Source organism: Eptesicus fuscus, chromosome 10 (assembly GCF_027574615.1).
Source record: "Eptesicus fuscus isolate TK198812 chromosome 10, DD_ASM_mEF_20220401, whole genome shotgun sequence".
NCBI classification, from domain to species: Eukaryota; Metazoa; Chordata; class Mammalia; order Chiroptera; family Vespertilionidae; genus Eptesicus; species Eptesicus fuscus.
The window spans coordinates 81,468,051-81,487,937 of NC_072482.1; the positions used below are offsets into that span (position 1 = coordinate 81,468,051).

Below are 19,887 nucleotides of genomic sequence, written 5' to 3' on the forward strand. Positions count from 1 at the left end.
CTCCTAAAGTCTGGATAAATCACTGAATTATTTTTAAATTAAAGATATAAAGTGACTAATTCACTAAAATTCCTGGGTACCAATATTAATAACTTTTGCATTACAGAGAAAAACATTTAAGTTATATATAGTAAAAGTTGTCAGATAATGCACTACTTGATTTCCAAAATGCATGGTTATGGATATAAAGCACCTGCCGTTGCCTGAGCCAGATTTACAGGTAAGAAAATTAGCTTACACAGGCTACCATCTTCTCAAGGGGACATTCTTAAAGGAAACACTATCAAAGAACCACAAACCCAGCATTTTCAATGCATTAAATGAAGCATGTATTTTTTTGTGAAATCTACATTTAACATGGGTTCAAAATGAAGCTGTGGAAAGCAAAAATCAAATATGAACATTTTTACTCCAAAGAGGGGGGCAAACCACACCATCACCCATCTTTAAAATGAATACAGTATCTGCTGGGGTTGAAATGCCTGCACAAATGCTTTCTAATCAAGGAAGCATTTCAAAACCCAGCGTGGCAGACCTCTGAGGATCCACAGGCACCTCATTAGCTCTCGGGGAGTCCAACATACCTTCACAAAAGGTTCTTGGTTGGGTCTGGCACAATAGAAAATCTGAATGTCCAAGGGCAATCTTCGGACCCTCATCCTGAGGGTGAGAACTGCCTGCTTGCTTTCTAAGGAGGAACAGGTTTTTTCTCTGTCTGCCTCCACGCCAGGGTTCCTTGTAACCACGCTGAGCTACAACTGTTTTTGCAGTATCTCGTTTCCTGCATGATTGGGTTTCTGTTTCCCTTAGGAGAGGGTTCAACATTTCTTCAGGAACACACCCAAATTAGGATCGAGAACAAACACACACTTCCTGTCAGGCAGAGCTGTGAGGCTGTAAAATGACACTTTCACCTTTGAAACGGTGGTTTCCTAACGGTGGTACAACAAACCGCATTGTTTTTTTTTTCTTTTTTCTCTTTCTTCTTATACGCGTTTTCCTAATCGTCCTTTGGCTAAGCCAGCTTTCCTGACCCCGCCTTCCCAGGCTTTTTCCAGCACCTTCTCTAAAGCTAAACCTCCATTTTAAACTTGACGTAATTTCCCTGACATCAGCTTGAACCTCAGGGGAAGGATGAAAGGCAGCCTTTACCCGAGCGAGGGTCACTGTACTTAGAACAATGGCATTTTCACTTCAGTTCCGTGTGTGTCAAGTGTGCGCAGCTTAAAAGAATGGGAAAACATCTGCTTTGTGTGAGAATGTCACTTTAGATTCCGCTTTTCAGAACAGCTGGTGAAGTAATTTTTAAAAAGGTAAAACTTTTTACTTTTTAGGATATTAATCTTTTTTGGAAACATGTATTAAATTGATTGGGGTGACGTTGTTTAATAAAGGTATATAGTTACAAGAGTACAGTTCTAGAATACATCCGCTGTATATGGCCTTGTGTGTTTACCACATACTTAGGATATTAATCCTAATGACTAAGAAGCATGATGAGACGTGCTCTCCTCCTCAGATCTGAGGTCAGGGGCGTGGAAAGAAATGCAGAACACCCTGGATCAGTTTTCAGCGATCTCTCTGTGCCTGTTCCAGATCCCAAACGGCCTTCTGGTCCTGCTGAGGGGATGGGCGTGCTCTTGCGTAGCTCATTCTGGGGTCGGTTCTACTGAGGACCCTGGCAGGTACCTGTGATCAGTCCCAGGTTCGCCAGAGCCTAGGCACAATCTGGGGCAGAGGCACTAGGATTCTGTGCCAGGGAGATGGCATTCCTGAAAGTACCGGGCACTTCATGACAGTTAACTTTGACTGAGTGCTTTCTACCTGCTGGCGAGTGCCAGGTGCTTTGTCAGGCACAGTCTCCAGTGGGTGAGGAGACAGTAGAGAGACATTTACAAATACATGAATGCCGTTCCATGTGATCCGAATGCTAAACAGCAGCTCCAAAGGAGGTTGGAGCCATCTAGAGAGTTCTGAGAGCAGAGGTGGGGTAGGGGGAGATGTCCAGGTAAAGGGCACAGCAGGAACACACAGCTGTGTCCTGTGTTCACTACGGCTTGAGGACAGAGAGCAAGGGAAGTAGGGAGGAGGCTGGGGAGGGAGCAGAAATGAAGAAAAGAAGAATCTTGACGCCATGAAGGGACTTGGAACTTATCGGGTAGTATTTCTAAAAACTGGCTGTTCTTCAAAAATCATCCAGGAGCTTTTAAAAACACAGATTCCAACGTTCCTCCCCCAGACCCACTGAATTAATGTCTCTGGTGATGAGGGTCTAGGATTCAGGTAAAAAAAAAAAAAAAATTTGCCAAGTGGTGGTTTGGAAGATTGGCCAGGTGGGTAATGATTACTACAGGCAACAGAGAACCATTCGGTGCTTTAAGCATGGATGTATAGACCATGCTTGGGATCACTTGCTTGATCCCTTATTTGGGTCTTCAAGCCTCAAGGGTTGCTCATCTCCAGTCTACTGAACATCTGTCAGCCAGAGAGCTCTCCAAAAGGCTTATCTGTGTATACTTCTCCAGGCTCAAAACAGCTCAACGCCTTCCTCCTGCCCTTGGGAAAATAACCAAATTCCGACCCATCGTACATGGATCCTTTGTGATCTGCCCTTGCTTACTTCTCCAGCTTCCTTTCCTGCTATCCCCGCAGCTTTGCACTCTATGCTCCAGCCACACTGAACTTCTGTTACCTCACCAAACGCTCTTTCTTTCTCCCCTGGGTCACTCCTCTGCACAGACTTTTCTCTCTGTCCAGACCATGTTCCATATCCCAGTCCCACCACATCTGCCTGTATTCCCACTTCTGATCTCAGTTCCGATCACTTCTTCTGGGCAGCTTTCTCTGCTCCCCTAGCTCCTTTCAGATGGCTGGCTACAGCCTGCTGTAGAGCTTGGCACTTCATCTACAATGACAATTATCTTGTCATAATGTCATGATTTATCTCTACTCTTTAATGCTAACTTCTACTTATCTCACCCGCTGTGCCCCTAACAGGGGAAAGGTTTGGTCAGTGCTCAAAAAAACGATGAAGGGCTTTTCAAGCCAAGTTAAGGAGCTTGAATTTCAACCTGTATGTAAAAGGGACACAGCAGAAAAATTTTAAAGGAAAAGTGAAATGACCCAGTAGTGGTGGTGGTGGTGATGATGGGCGTCTTTCTGTATAACTAGCTTCAAGCAGGAATAAGGTTATATCCCACTGTAACTTCAAAACTGCACAGGGAACTTAACTTCTTATTAAGCCAAGAAGCTCTGGGAATCTGGACACAAGAACATTCTGACGGAACACTGCAGTTTAAGGACCACGGCAGTCTAGCTCCTACTTGAGTGCTCACCTCCCAGCTCTTGGTGGTCGGCTCGCTGAAGAAGTTGTCGATCATATTCAGTTCTTCCTTTTCCACCACCACAAAGCCTTGCTCTTTGGCATCCTTCCCATAGACGTCAGGAGACCACTGAACAAAGAATGTGTACAAGTGGTCCACCCTGAAAAACACGTTCATCATAGGAATTAACACCAAATCCACTTTCCTGGCAGGCACTGGCAGGGACTTTGGCACGTACAACCATCTTGTTCCTGCTTGGCAAAGCCACTTCGCTAATTGGGAAATCTCTCACTGTGAAGATTATCTCTATTAGTGCATTCCAAATTCAGAAAATAAGTCAACAAATGAAAGCAGAAGTCCACAGACATGGAGGAACTCTTTCAATCTGAGGGAAAGATCAAGCGATGGGATATAGGAATAAACAACACAATGAAACATATCAATGTTTTCCTCACTGGGTCTTCATTTATTGTACACCTGTATTCACTGGGAAAAAATTAATCTGAAGCTTAAGAAGGGAACCAAGATAAACACTCTAATGGGTCTTTTTGTAGAGTGAAGCACTATTATAATTTTAATGAAACACCCTTAATAACTACAGAGTGTATAATACTAGATATTGTTTAATATTAGAAACAGCTAATTATATGGACATGGGAATGTCATTTGCTTCCAATTTCTCTGTTCTCACATACAGATTTAACATCTGAAGGTTCTGAAGCATCTCTCCAGGCTTAATCAATAGAAAGATGGCTGGTTTCCCAGCAGAGAATGAGAGCTCAGTCCCAGCACCTGCAATAGTGTGTGTGTGTGTGTGTGTGTGTGTGTGTGTGTGCGCGCGCTGGTGTCAATTTTGGTATAAAACATTATTGCTTGCATATGCCATTCTCTCTATAAGAAATACCTCAACCTGAGTAGGAACCTGGGGTGACCAGGTAAGTGGGCTTCTCCCAAGCCTCTCCTCTTGGGTCTGCTAGGTTTGTCACTGGAGTGAGTGGCCTCTTCTGCAGCAGTCAGGGCCAGCCCTTTATACCTAGTAAGCACTGGGCTTCTTAGACTTACCACAGGAGGAAGTTTCTAGAAAGGAGGGAAAAGGCATTCTCAAAATATCAGAGACATAAACATTTTTAAATATATTTTCTTGATTTCAGAGAGGAAAGGAGAGGGAGAGAGATAGAAACATCAATGATGACAGAGAGTCATCCATCAGCTGCCTCCAGCACGCCCCCTACTGGGGACCAAGTCCTCAACCCAGGCATGTGCCCTGACCAGGAATCAAACCGTGACCTCCTGGTTCATAGGTCGAAGCTCAACCACTGAGCCAAGCCAGTTGGGCCATAAACATTTTTAATATTAAACACAGAAGCAACCTTACAGTTTTTATCAATGCTGATGAAATATACCTGCCACCTAAAAAGAAAAGATGTGATTCCCTGACTCAGGGACCTTACGTTGCACAATAGCTCTAAGAGGCAAGTGTTACTACGCCCAGTTTAAACATTAAAAAACTGAGGTTCAGTAGACTTAATAATGTGCCCAAACTCCCCATCCCTGAAAGTGTCCCAGCCAATCTAAGCGAACTGGCTCTTCTTTTATGAATGCTGAACTCCAAGGGGAATAAGTACATTTCTGTACCTGTCCATTCAGACGTTTCACAGTATGGGCAACTACTTCTTTGGCTTTGGTTTTATTAATGAAGCATAAGTACAATTAGTGAGAAGCCCTGGGCGGCCCTTAGGGCTGCCTACTTCCAGTCCCTCCTCCTCCACCTTCATCAACAGGCTCACAGCACGGCAGGCTCTGTGCTCTGTTCCTGGGGAGAGCATCCTGGGGCAGCCGCCTCACCTCCACGCACGTTCATGGGGATTGTTCCCCACTGGCTGTGGCAGGGAGGGCAGCAGCCCTGAATGGCCTCCCTCTTCTCTCAGTTGGTGGGTTCTACCTTGCAGCCAACAGTCATCCTGGCCTGGGAGGCCCCAGGTAATATGAGATGAGAAATCTTAAAAGTATGTTCGGCAATGGGGCACCCCAAGGGGAAAGGTTCATGTCTCTTCTCAGACATTCAGGACACTGTCACACCCTGATTTCCCTCAATAATAGCCTTGCTCAGAACATTCCCTCGTTCTCTCATGTAGAGAGGGCCCTCATACCAAGCGTCTGATGGAAAAGCAGGGGAATGGGGAATTAGCGAGGCCTGTTCCACAGGAGAAAATTAGAGTTCATTTGGGACCAAACTGACTACTTAATTCTTAGGCCCCTGGAAACCAAATGGAAGAATCCATGTCCCTCTCCCCAGCTCCACTTTTGCTCAATTCTCCATCCTTTGTTTATGTTATTTTTACTAATTAATTGGGGAGGAGAGGAAAAGGATATGACTTCATCATTTTTCTTTCCAGATTAGAGTAGAAATTTATTGAAGTTTATTTAACCTAATTCTTGGAATGGCTCTTTTTGGCTCACTGGGTTTTCCTGGTGGTGAGTTCCCAGAACTCAAGCCTCCCCTCTGGAAACAGGCCTCAAGTTCTGAAAATTCCCCTCCTGGCCCTGTGCCGCCCCCTCACCCACTCCTTCCCTCAAGACTGTATCAGTTAGACTCTCACCGTGACCCCCATCCTTCCTCTTTCCCCAGCCCTTAGACCCTCCTGGGTGCACATACTTCCAGGACAATCTTTCCGTCCCCCCCTCGCTGCTGTCCCCTAGAGGCGCTCCACTGCGCCTTCCACAGCACCTGCCCTTCCAAACACCTGCCACAGAGAGAGAAACACTCATCTTTCTAACTCCTCCCTTTCCATGGAGACTGCTGGGTTTGCTTGTTCATGCTTCAGGAATCCACTATAAATCAAAGGCTGCTAACCTTGGGTAGGAAAACCCTCCCTCCAGCTCTCTTCCTTGGCTACTCCACACACAGCTACTCCAGACCTCTGCCTTCTCAAGCTCTCACCCTCAACCTCGTACCCGCCTCCCTCTCTGAGCACAGTTCCCTCCATTATACCATCCTCATGATGCCCTCCCCTCCACTGTCCCTCTTAGCGATCCTTCTCTCCAGAAGAATGAACTCCTCTCCAGCTTTAACCCTCCCCTCGGTATTTCCAACAGGCCCCTCCCTGGTGAATTTCCTCCGTGTCTTCCACCTCACCTCTCGGTCCTCTCCATCCCTTTAGCTCCTTCATCTTAATCCACAAACCTGCTTGCATGTCCCCATTCTAAAAATATAAAAGCCTCTAAATTTTGTTTTTCTCTAAAGCTCCCTTCCCATAACTCATCTTTCCTTTAGAGTTCATCATTAACATTTGGCTTAGCCTATTTTCCACCTTCTTTTCATTCCTGAATTTTTTCCATTCTGATTTTATTAACCTTTTCGTATATGCTCTGTGTTAAATCTGCTTCAGATACTGTCTGAAAAGAGGTAAACATTTTTAAATCTTGTTCCCTCCCTCACTGCTTAAGTGAAGCTCCTTGTCTCCAAGTGACCTATTATCAAACCCAACAGTATCTTGGGCATCGTTTGTCTTGACCTGTTGATGGCTTTTTCGAAGCTCACTCAGCGACTCATCCTGTGGTCTCGATGCATCATCGAGCATATTTCTCAGCCTGTTAGCTCAGGACACTACCCGTAATTGCCACTCCACTGGTCATTAAGCTGTGGATGTGGTAACAACACGTGAGCAGGAAAATGGGTCAAGAACTGGGTCCTGACAAGTGCTAATGTTTGAGGAGGAAGCGGCAGAAGTGGTCCTGGAAGGAAGCCAGGAAGAAATGGCAGAGAAGCAGAAGCGATTTTATAAAATGCAAGTCTGATCACTTCACCCAGCTATGTACAATCCTTTAAGGACTCCCCATAGGTTTATGATACATGCAAACTCCTTGGTGCTGCCAGCGAGCTTTGTTCTGTGTTGATCCCCAATGTACTCCTGGTTCCTGCCACGTGCTATTATATGTTTGCTCCAACATCCATTCTGACCCCTGTGCCCAAACTGCTTCCTTTTCTTCTCTTTTCTTTTCTTCTTTTTCTCCTTACTCCCTTTCTTTTCTTTCTTATTTTTTAAAAATAGATTTTTATTGATTTCAGAGAGGAAGGGAGAGGGAGGGAGAGAGAAACATCAATGATGAGAGAGGATCATTGATTGACTGCCTCCTGCACACCTCCTACTGGGGATTGAGCCCACAACCTGGGCGTGTGCCCTTGACCGGAATCGAACCCGGAACCTTTCAGTCCGCAGGCTGACACTTTATCCACTGAGCCAAACCAGCTGGGGTTTCTTTCTTTATTTTTTTAAGAAGAGTGATGACAAAGGTTAAGCCCGGGGGAGAATCATCCTAGGGCCCGGTAAGGTTCCCCAGGGGTCATGGTTAAGCTGGGTGTTGACGGAGGACAAGTCAGTTACAGGAAGAAGGGGAAACGGCATTCCGCCGCAGGGAACATGTGCAAACAGACATGGCATGTTACAGCAGGGTGATGCTGGAGGAGGTCACCCTGGACATGGCGGAGAGGGAGAAGGGTAATGCAACAGGGCACTGGCGACTTCTGACAGACAGCAAAGATGGGAAGCCCCAGTCCTCAGGTTGAGGGGCATAAACAAAACCTCCTTACATAATTCCAGCGACACCCGACCGAAGCCAGTGGGCACCTGAGCTGACTGTGTTGAACAGAACACATCAGGCAGGGGAGGAATTCCTAAGAGGAGGAATGAAAGGGCCAGATTTATTCTTTACGTAATGGAGTGGCAGGAGATGAGAAAGAAGAAGCCAGAGGGGCTGGGTCCCTGAGTCACAGAGAGTCCTGGCACGAGACCAAAGGCGTGGACCTTACCCTGAGGCTACTGTTTCCCAAAATGTGGCCGGGGCAGCTCCAATGACTTCGGAGGATACACAGAGGAACATATTTAGATAGGTACATACTTATTTAAAGAGTATCAGCAGTACATACAACGGGCATATTGTACTTCTGATTTCACAGATATTACTACTCAGGAAAAGGCTGAGAAAAAAAAGAGAACGATTTAAATCCTTTAAAGAACAATTTCAGTCGATTTAAAGACAGCTGTGGAGTGAAGAGCAGTACAGACAGGGCAGACATGGGGATATCTGTAAAGGAAGAGTGTGAATGCCCGAAGCCTGAGCAGCACTGGGGAGGCGACAGCCAGGGCTCCCGCAGGGAGGAGGCCTGGCCAGATCTGTGGTTTAGAAAGACTGCTGTGGAGCCACGCAGGGAAGGTCCGGGGACGATAAGACTGACTAGAAACACAGGCTGTGTTGAGAAGGCTACAACAGTGATCCAGCCAGGAGAGGATCAAGGACAGAGCGCAGGCGTGCAGGGGACACGGTGGAGAAGCTTGCCGTACATACTCCTCCAGGCACAGAATTAGTTCGAACCCACCTAGCGACAGTTACCAGTACTAGCGACACCTGGCACTCGGGCTTTCTCTGTGCACATTTTCCGTCAGATTATACATTTGGGCTGAATCAGACTGCTTCCTAAACTCAAAGGTCTTTATCATCAACACAGGCCCGTCTCAGGATTCACCCCAAGAGAAACTCCTAGTTCAAGTTACAGATCTCTGTTTACCAGATGAAGCTGTCATCTCTGAAAAAAGAAATGCAAAGAAGGTTCTTGCAAGGCAGCAAAGCCCTGCCGATTGTGGGAGAGGTCATAGCAGCAGCAGCAACTAACTTCATTCGGTGCCTGGGCAAGTGCATTCCTCCACAGTAACCCCACGAGGTGGCCACGCCAATGGCCGTGCCTATGCAATAGAGGGAGACACAGGTGCTCACACAGGTTAACCTGCCCAAGGCCACACAGTATGTTATGTGAAAGGTGAACCCGGCCTCAACCTCAGATCAGCTCATGGTCTCAACCCGCTTCACCACTTCCTTTATGGCGAGTCCCACTGTCCTGGTTCCACTAGTTAAGAAAAGCAGGTCGATGACAAAGCTGTAGGGTTGTGGGATATAAAACCTGGTTAAAAAAAAAAAATCTGAGTTGATGCTTGGAACAAAACATTATTCTACTGTTCATACTTCAGGTGTATGAGCTTTAGGTATAATGACAATCTATCTTATCAAACAAGACTACCAATTATGGTAGTATTTAATTTACTGTTGCTTTTTTACTTTTTTTTTTTTAATTCTAGCTATTAGGTAAAGTTTTTTTAAAAAGTACACATTTCTAAGTTAAAGACCTGAATTCCCAAATTGGTTCCACTTGCTACTAGCGGGAGGGCCTGGGATCATTTGGCTGGAGGCAGCGCAGGGCTCTCAGCAGCTGTTCCTTCGAGCAGTTAGTTAACACTAGCCTCAGAGCTGCCCTCCCTCCATTCCTCCGTCTGCTCCTGCAGGCATTCAGGCTTGCAGTAACTAATAGTTAATCTCTCTGAGCTTCTGAAATGAAGATGAGAAAACAAACATATATAGGCGTCTGAAGCATCAAATGTATATACTTTCACACAGATCCTTTAGAAAGTCCCTTCTGTGTGAGATGATCTAAAACTTAATACCATACGAACCAACAAACTTGACCAAAATGACTCAGAAAGCAATGCTTGTTTCATCAAAAGTCACTGGATTGGTAAGAAAACAATTGCGGCTATCTACACAGAGCAAGAGATAACCTCCAAACCACCCACCTGATGTAGAAAGTATGAGCAGGAACCATTAATTAATCCATCAGCTATTACATTAAAAAAACAAAAAACTTCAGAATACACTATGGCACAGAGAATGAGAAATAATGAAGCAAGAGCAGAAGGAAGGAAACGACCTGGCGAGTGCTGGCATATATATGTATGCAGCCCCAGTGTCACTTGTTTTGTTGATTATACATTAAAGGTAGTTCCATGCATTCCAGTCCAAAGCCTCCTCAGGCTCCATTCTGAACACAGACACAGAAGCCCAACAGGGCAAAGCACTCTTCACTACTGAGGTTGTTACTAGAAAACTACCAGCTTTTAAAACCCACCTCCATGGCCTGACCCGAAATCCTTTTATGAAAAAGGTCACTTTCCTTGCCCTGTAAAGTCCCTTCTGAATGCAATATTCTGCAACTCCAAATGAAACCAATGGTTGGTAGTGATGCCCAGCTATAATTTCCATTCTTAAAGGGGCTCAGTGTGCCTATAAAAGAAAGCTTTATTTACATAGAACTAACTAAATATGCTTCTTCATCCGGTTCACCAAAAATAACTGGAAAGTTCTTTGAGAATCACTGATCAAAACCACCAGTTACAGTTATAAAAAGGCTCACTCAAAAGTAAGTGAAAACTAAACCTTTTTATTTAACACCGACACCGGAGACCCTTTGGCTGGTAGCCCATAGCTTGGGCTCAGCAGCAGATGCATTCTTTTTTGGACTGAATACTACTTAAAAATTGGGGAGATTTGACACACATAATTCATATTTTAGCTTTTTAAAAAAAAAAAAAAAGATGAGAAGACCTAGCAACACCAGGCTCACCTTCCCACCTAGCAACCATCGGCTGGAGATAGCTCAGAGGTTCTCAGCAGCTGTTGCCCAGAGCCCGTAATGAACACTGGCCTCGGAGCTTCCCTCCCTCCAGTCCTTGTCTGGCTCCCGCAGGCATCTAGGCTTTCAGAAAGCACTGTTTCTGCATACTCACTCCCAAACGCTGTGTGCAGCACCCATTGGCCGGGGTGAACGGTCCTGCTCTAGGAAAGGTTGACAAGTGCTGGCGCTCACTCCTCCATCGGAAGCACAGCCACCACAGCGAAGAGCTCACTTATAAAGGGTGGTTTTTTCATGAGTTGAGGTCCCTCCAGTCACAGAGTCACTGATTAACTCAGGGCACCTGCCAACGCTGGTTAGTGAAAGTTACGGAAGAGTGGCTGCCTAATGAGGTCCTTCTGGAAGGTAACGATGAATTTCTAGAACTTTAAGTTGATGGGAAAAATGTAAAATGACCAGGAAAAGCATGAAAGAAAGCAAAATCACTTCAAAACGTTTTAAAGTATTTAAATAAAAAAGAAGTGTGGATATTTACATATAAGCGACTAATAATCCTATACTTTATATTTGTTCAGTAGTTTTCCAAAGCTTGTAAGTTATGTTAAATACAAGGACAGAAAGATAATTCCTTTAGGGGTTGCTTTGAAGGCCTTTTTGTTTTATTTTTTCCTTTTTTTAGTGACATGCCTTACAATCCTATCTAATAATAGACAAATATGCAAATTGACCATACCCACACACACCCACAAGCCACGCCCACAAGCCACGCCCACCATACAATCAGAGCGAGTATGCAAATTAACCCAAACCAAGATGGCTACAGCCACAGAGAGCAAGGTTTCCTAGGTAACAGAAGAAGCCAAGCTTTCTGCCTGCCCTGGCCAGGCCTAAGCCTCCACTCAAGCTACAAAGTTTCAATTATAGAAGGTAAACAAATTCAAACAAATGGCGGCAGAATGGAGCTTGAGAGAGCAGGCCAGGGTTGCCGCCGGCAACAGGGGAAGCAAAGCTTTCTGCACACCCTGGCCGGGCCCACCCGCTTAAGGCAACAAAGTTTCAATTATAACCCCAACACAAATGGCTGCCGGTCTCGGAGGGAGCCCCAGGCTTGGCTCCGCTCCAGGCTACAAACTTTCAATTGTAGAATGTAAATAAATTCCAGATACCAGGGCCTCCGCCTGGGTTGCCAGGGGGCGTGGCCGGCCTGCAAACCACCACAGGCCCCTTGCTCAGGCCACCTCACACCCCAAGGGAACCCCCACCTGATCTGGGACACCCTTCAGGGCAAACCAGCTGGCCCCCACCCCTGTACCAGGCCTCTACCCTATCTAATAAAAGAGTAATCTGCAGATTGATCATCACTGCAACACACAATATCGCTGCCCCCATGTGGTCAAAGATCCTGCCCCCATGTGGACACAAGATGGCCACCACAAGATGGCCAGCAGGAGAGGGCAGTTGGGAGGCACCCGGCCTGCAAGGGAGGGCAGTTGAGAGGGACCAAGCCTGCAAGGGAGGGCAGTTGGAGGTGATCAACCCTGTAGGAGAAGGCAGTTAGGGGTGACCAGGCCGGCAGAGGAGGGAAGTTGGGGGCAAGCAGGCTGGCAGCAGAGTGGTTAGGGGGTGATCAGGCTGGCAGGCAGAAGCGGTTAGGGGCAATCAGGAAGGCAGGCAGGCAAGCAGTTGGGAGCCAGCAGTCCTGGATTGTGAGAGGGATCCCATATTGGCGAGGGTACAGGCTGGGCTGAAAGACAACCCCCCTCCGTGCATGAATTTCGTGCACAGGGCCTCTAGTATCATTATAAAATTATAGCATGACATAACGTTGTGTGACACTTAAAAATAGTTTTTCAGAATACAGTTTGTATTCTGAGGTATACCAGGTTTGGCTAATTAGGCCTTCGTTATTCCAGAAAGTATATTAGTTTGGGGTTTATTTTATTTGTTTTTTTAAATATATTTTCATTTATTTCAGAGAGAAAGGGAGTGGGAGAGAGAGAGACATCAATGATGAGAGAGAATCATTAATCAGCTGCCTCCTGCACGCTGCCTACTGGGGATGAAGCCCGCAACCCCGGCATGTGCCCCGACTGGGAATCGAACCATGACTGCCTGGTTCATATGTTGATGCTGAGTTCAACCACTGAGCCACACCAGCTGGACTAAAAAGTATTCTGTTTTAAAGACTATTAAACACTATGGTCTTCTCAGCAATGACAGTCATCAAAGATTTCAACTTAGTCCTGATCCCATTAAAAGTTAGGTGACTTTTGATCAGCAAATTTAGAATTAACTATGGTTAAATTTTTCATAGTAGGAAACTAGACCACTTTGTGATACCTTTAATTCACTTTTTCTCTCTAAGGATAATATTCTTAAGAGCATTTTGCTTAGTCTTTATGAGGATCCTTAAGACTCAGATATCTGCTGACTGTAAAGTGAGTTTCACAGGATAATCAATTTTCTTTTTTACTTCCCGTTACAAAAGTAATATATGCTCACTAAATGCATGCAGATAGAATAATGACAGAGAAAGACACTCTTAACTAAAAGAAATTTATAAAACAGTGTATATGTATGTATGCTTAACTATTGCATTAATCCATACATAGAAAAAGGCCAAGAGGCTACAAAAATAAAAATATAGTTAGCTTTGAGTAACAAAAGTATGAGCTTTTAAATTTCCCTTTTTCTTTTCTGTAATTTTTCTAAATATTATATAAAGTCTATGCGTTATTTTAATTATAAGGCTAAGTTATTTAAACATCTTTTTTTTTTTTTTTTTGGACTATAGGCTAATTTATTCATGCATCCATCCAACTAACATTTAAGAGTATATTACACAGTAGACCCTATGCTGTTTCTAGGACACAAATGTCCTAGGACTTGGTCCCTGCCCTCAGAAGGTTAAGGTTCAGTAGGAAAAAGTCACAAGAAGTCCACACTGTAAAAGAGTGTAGTAAGTGCCATGACAGAGGTGGTAGAGGGACATCTAACCCAGACTGGGAAAGCTCCTTGGAGGAGACATTTGAACATGTGCCATTAAGTGAGGTGGGGAAAGAGGGGAGTCAGGCATTCCAAGCAAACATCAATAAGTCTGATTCACATTTCTTTACGTGGACACATAGCTAGTTATCCACAGAAGGGCCAACATGGGAGCAAGAGATCTAGAGATGTTAACTGGATAAAATTAGCTAGATGAGGTGAAAATTAGCTAGATGAGGTGAATGACCGATGTGGGGAGATGACTGCGAAGCAAGCTCATGCCCCCATTCTGGGCCCGGGGACTGAATGGCTGGTGGTACCAGTTCCCATGACGGAGAACACAGGAGGCAGGAGTTCTGGGGCCAGTGGCAGGGACAGAGATGGGAATTAGAAACCCAATTTGGGGCATGATCTGTCTTGCGTTTGTTCCATCCGTGGATGATCCCCCAAATTGAAGACTACTAGGTATATATGTTTTTGGAGCACAGTACAAAGTTCTAAGATAGCTTTAAATAATGGGCATATAAGAATTAATTAGGTGCAGGCAACTGTGTATATTGAGAAAGAGAGAGGGCCAGTTAAAGGGTAACGTTTAATGAGGAAACAGAGGAAGAAAAGACAGGGAAGGGATGTTAGAAGGAAAGAGGATGTCAATTGGGGGATGGTCAATGATGTCAAATGCTACAGAGGGTTCACGTAAAACAAGAACAAAATAATGCCCCTTTGTGTATCACCTTATGGAGAATGACTAAGAGGTTATAACCCACATCCAAAGCAGCAGGATGTTTGAAGGACCTGAGGACTCTGTATGTTTACCCGCTCCTATATGACTTGATTACAAAGCTACGTTTGTCATCCATTGATTTAAGCCATGAATTCTTTGTTAACTCCATACATTTTCATATTTGTGAAACAGAATACATTTCTCCACAGGCGTCAGTCCACACATTTCAGAATTTAGAAACTGAGATCGATTGGGACTGTGAGGGGGGAAAGTGCCAGACTTTGACGCCTCCCCCCAGTGCCTCTGTGCCTGTGGCTGCTCACCAGACAAGTTGGGAGAGGACTGTAATTGCCGGTGTAGGGAGAGATCGTTGTAGAGTGTATTGTTTTGGGAAGCAAGAATCTACACCGGTAGAGAAGAGAGAGGAACCACTGGAGTTTAGGAAATAGTATTTGAAAAATGTGCCAGTCTACAAAGGTCCTAGACTTACTTGTTGGGTAAAACTCATAAAGTGACCAATCTCTATAAAACTGCAGATTCAGGCAAATCAAGAAAAGGCTAGAAATGTAGGCCAGTGTGCAAAGGGCTGTAAGAGCAAACGAGGGGTTTAAACTTTAATCCTGAAGCCTGAAGATATTTTTTTGCGGCAATTGTGACAAGATCAAAATACCTTTCTACAAGATTTTTTCGCCCATGAGGTACAAAACAGATTTTAAGTGGAGGAACTAATGAATAGGAAACTGCAGTTAAGGTACATGGTGCTGTGTTCATAAGAGTCATGTAAAATAAGGTAACTGGATCCTGTCATACTAGCTCCAGAAAACAAAATTTTGGCCAGATAACCACTGTAGCACATAAAAGTTCATTCTAGTAATGAGCCCAGGCTAGAACCAGCCTGCAACTAAGTTAAAACATCTACTATCAGAAAAAGGACATTTTAGCCAAGCTCTTTGTTTCCATACAATTCTGAGTAGATCACTCTCCATTCAGTTAATGAGCATACATGGGGTGTCACCCATCAAATGTCAGTCACTTCCTCTGCCCATAATCCCTGACACACACTTAGCGAGAAAAATCCAAGGAGATGAATAAATTTGGGGATGCTGCAAATTTCCATTCCCTCATTAACCAAGAAAATGACTTTGAGTGTATGAAGAATCCCTTTCCTACTCCATTTCAGTGATCTGTCAGCCTAAATAAAACGTGTAATTAACAGCTTCAACTGCCTGCTCCTACACACTGCAGGAAGTACTGCTACTGCTCACAACTGGATCTGAAAAATACAGGGTTTGGCAAAAAAAGAGGTTTACCGTGTGAATACACTAAACAATGTATTCTTGTATGATTTATTATTGTACAACTGTAAACCTACTTTTGCCTACCCCTGTATACATACAATATGGACAGCACCTTTCAAAAGGACAGATACCTGTGGGCTCATGGGTACATTACTCATTTTAATTTTGAAAGCATAAAAAAAAAACAACCCAACTATTTAAAAGTGCTTGGCAACTTCAATTATTCTTGACATGTAAGGAAATATCATGCTTGCTAAAACAATACATTTAACATATATAATGAGCTTATTCTCAATGTGGGCAGGTATAAAATATAACTTTCCTTTATAAATCAAGGCTTGATGATCTTAATTAGAAGGTGATTAGAGAAACATGGCATTTTAGAATTTTTAAGAATTAAATATATACAGGGTATCCCCCCAAAATGTATCCAGATAAAAGCCCTTAAGACAGGGATCCTACACATTCTCTCTTTCCCTCCCTCCCCTCCTCCTCCTTCCTCACTTCCTCCTCCTCTTCCTTCTTCTTCTTTCTCTCTCTCTCCCCTCCCCGCCCCCCCAAGCAAGCTCCAAGGACTCTTCTTTTGCCTCTATAACTCATTTCCTGAGCCCATTTCTTCTATGGCTTACTTCTTCTGCCTCTATGACTTTCTAAATAAACTTTCTCTTATAGTTTGAGTCTTGGCTCTGAATTATTTCTTAGCCAGAACCCAAGTACTGAGGTTGCAGAACCCATGTCCAACACCTGGAGCTGTTTCACAGCCAATATAAGGGCTTTCTCCGGAGCCACTACTAGCCTTTTGCACTCGGATGTCGAGTGTGACTCGACACGGTTAGCATTAGAATAAAGGAATCGAGAAAAAAGCAAGCGAGTGCAAAGGGTTAAGATGATTCTTCTTCACTCTGCTACTAACACTCCAGTGCGTGCAAGGGTCCATTAAGTAGGAAGGCAAGTAGAAACACTCAGTTTTAAGTAGCAAGGGAATCCAGAAATCATCATCAGAGTAAGAAAATCACTTCATGCCACTTCTTGGCTCCTTAAGGACTTTGTTGAGTCTTAAGTCCTGAAGAAGTTCATAAATCGAAAATAAAAATAAACTTCTTATGTACTTGGAGTTCTGGGTGGGAATTAACTACAGGATTTCTCCATCTTTTCCAGTCTTAAATTACAATGTGGCTTCCTTTAGGGTAGGTAGAATTGGAAATGCATAAAGGAGCAATTAAAACAAAAATTTCCAAACATCTACACAAAGAACCCATCATTAACACAGTGAGATATAATGCCCCCCAGATAATCTTTGGTTAATTAATAGTTGCTTCAAGAAAGAAAACGAAGTGTTGCCAAGTAATTTGCTAGCCAAGGACACAGTAAAATACGGTATAATAGAATTTAACAAGTGACCTACTTTAAAAAGCTCACCAAAACCACTTGCATGAAAGGTCAAAGAGATATACTACTTCAGCATTACAGACTTCTTCTGGGTTAAAGAATGACCACAGGATTAACTACATATGTGAGATTGCTCTAATTATTCTAGATGAATAGTTAGGAAAAAGAAATATGTGCGAGTTTAACAATTTTAAAAACCAACTGCAAGGCCTAATTATATTACTTCCTATAATATATTTTCCCAGAGAAAAAGTGGCATGTAAGATACGTAGTTTTTCTGATAGACCCCGGAAGTTCACGTGGCTGAGAGTTTCCGTGCTCTGTTTTCTAGATCTAAAAAATCAGGAATTGGCTTAAATCTCTAAGGTACTATCTAGCTGTGACACTTGACTTTCAAACACTGATTTAAACAGGGCTTCACAAATTTACACTGCTTCTGTTGAAACATTTTAAAGTAACAACAAAGGACACATTTTCTTTTTATCTCCACAGTATCCCTGTTTAATAGTTTCAAGGGGATACTGTGGGGATTGCAGGCATAGGTAGAGGAGTATATTATATAAATACAAAAAAAATTGTTTTATATTCATGTTAACCTGGGTTTGTGTCAAAGACAGCAAAAAGATATTCGTGAATTCATTAATTCAAATCCTATCAATTTCCCCCCCAAAACACTTTAATCCTATTTATTTTCCAGATTAAATTATAATTTATTAAAATGAGGCAATTCCCTGATGAGAATTCTCATTCTGAGTTCTAATCAGCCCCAAAGTGTACCCGTGCTTGGAAATTAATTTTGTTTTATGAGCAATTCATGCTCAAGGAAGCCTGCCGAATATATGTGTTCTTGGCAGGTGTGTGCCAAAATGTCCGCCCAGATGATGAGGTTGGATGAATAGTTAGGAAAAAGAAATATGTGCGGGTTTAACAATTTTAAACACCAACTGCAAGGCCTTTATAAAGACATTTTTAGTCTACCACATATACAAAGGGAGAATCGTTTTTTTCTAAAAATAATGTTTCCTGTTTTTATTATAAAAATGTGTTCGGTGATGCACCGCTGAAGAATTCCTATGCCACTACCTGCCATCCCGGGCTGTGACACAACCAATAACGTTTCTTCTTTGACAATTTATACTATAAATCTCTCTGGAGGTGTGCATTCCCCCGACCCATCCACGCGATCTCATGTCACATTTCTCCAGCTGCCGAGTCACAGACACGCCAGAGCAATCCTCAGTTCCCCAGAATAATGAGCACTTTAAAAATTACACTCAGGCCTCTCTACGGCACTTAGAGGGATGTGGATCTGCTCCAAGGAATGCCTTTCTTCTCAACGGAAGAAGGCTTCCAATTACCAGCACTTGAGAATATCTACTGGTAACTCTTCCTTCATTTAAAATTCAGCTGCTTAGAAAGTTAGGAAAGTGGTTCCGCACGCAGTTCTATGAAGGCCTGTAGCAGAAAGCTACACTCAAATAATATTCTTCTGGAAATGCTAAAATGTACAAGAGAGATCTCTTATTTAAGAATAAAATGAAGTATTTTAAGATTAAGTTAAAAAACAAAAACAAAAAAAACAACACCTTACGATGCAATTAGGATGTAACCAACCAGCAGATTCTCCACGCTGGCCCACACTCACCTCTCCCGAGGAACAGCGAACCAGTACTCCGGCTGCTTCCTTCGCTTGCCGTACTGCTGGACCATGGCTGCCGTGTGTGTGGCAAAAGATTTCCTCATCGGTTTCCCCACTTTAATGCACAGAAACATGGGTGGAGTCTTGCTTTTCTCTTCTTTTGAAGGAAGTATATCTGAATCACACATGCAAAATACCTTCCTCAATACTGACAACACTGGTGGCAGCAAAACCTTTCAACTTACAAAGAATAGCGTTTAATCCCCTCACAGGGATGAAAACTCAAAACGTATGGCGGAAACATCACACATCATCATCACATTGGGACTAATTTAAAATTTTCAGAGCACGAAAGGAGCTTCTTGAGCACGAAAAGAGAAAGCTTTGGACGTTTCAGCGTGGTCTACATCACTGGAGATGCTATGTACTGTGAATAAGCGTAAAAACCAACGTAACACCAACCAGTGAACAGCTGTGACAAGACACAATAATACTTTTCTTTAATATATATTTCTTACTGATTTCAGAGAGGAAAGGAGAGGGGAGGAAGAGATAGAAACTTCAATGATGAGAGAGAACCATGGACTGGCTGCCTCCTGCATGCCCCCCACTGGAGATCGAGCCCACAGCCCGCAACCCGGGCTTGTGCCCTGAACGGGAATCGAACTGTGACCTCCTGGTTCACAGTTCGTCACTCAACCACTGAGCCATGCCGGCCGGGCAGAAATGCAAGAATGATACTGAGGACCCAGTCACACCATAATGCAACAGTTTAGAACTACCTTCAAAAATATTTTAAACTCCTTTAGATTCAGAAATCCAATGTCAAGAAGGAAATTTACTTGAAAGATTAAAAAAAAAAAAAAAAAAGCAAACTACTTTTGAAATAGAAATCTGCCCTATTTAAAGTTCCAAATTAGATAGCATATATTGCTGATTTTCCCAAGTATTAATTTATCAGTAAAGATAGGTTCTATTGAGAAAACACTGCTCTCAAGCGATTGTACTACTTGTGCACGTGCCTGTTTAAGAAAGGCCGACTCCACAGCAGAACAGAAAGACAGCAAACA

At 43.5% G+C, this 19,887-nt stretch overlaps 1 protein-coding gene across 2 annotated transcripts in view; it reads right to left on the reverse strand.

The window, feature by feature from the left end:
- NCOA7 (nuclear receptor coactivator 7) overlaps window positions 1-19,887 on the reverse strand; it is a 114,914-nt gene that overhangs the window by 9,972 nt on the left and 85,055 nt on the right. The window contains exons 11-12 of one of the 2 annotated variants that reach the window (XM_054722565.1): window positions 18,824-18,992; window positions 3,336-3,483 (exon numbers count right to left, since the gene is read on the reverse strand). In XM_054722565.1, coding sequence (XP_054578540.1) covers window positions 3,336-3,483; window positions 18,824-18,992 — 317 coding nt within the window. Of the gene's footprint in view, window positions 1-584; window positions 1,659-3,335; window positions 3,484-18,823; window positions 18,993-19,887 lie in introns of those variants that run through there. The other variant, XM_028142815.2, reaches the window with a different exon arrangement.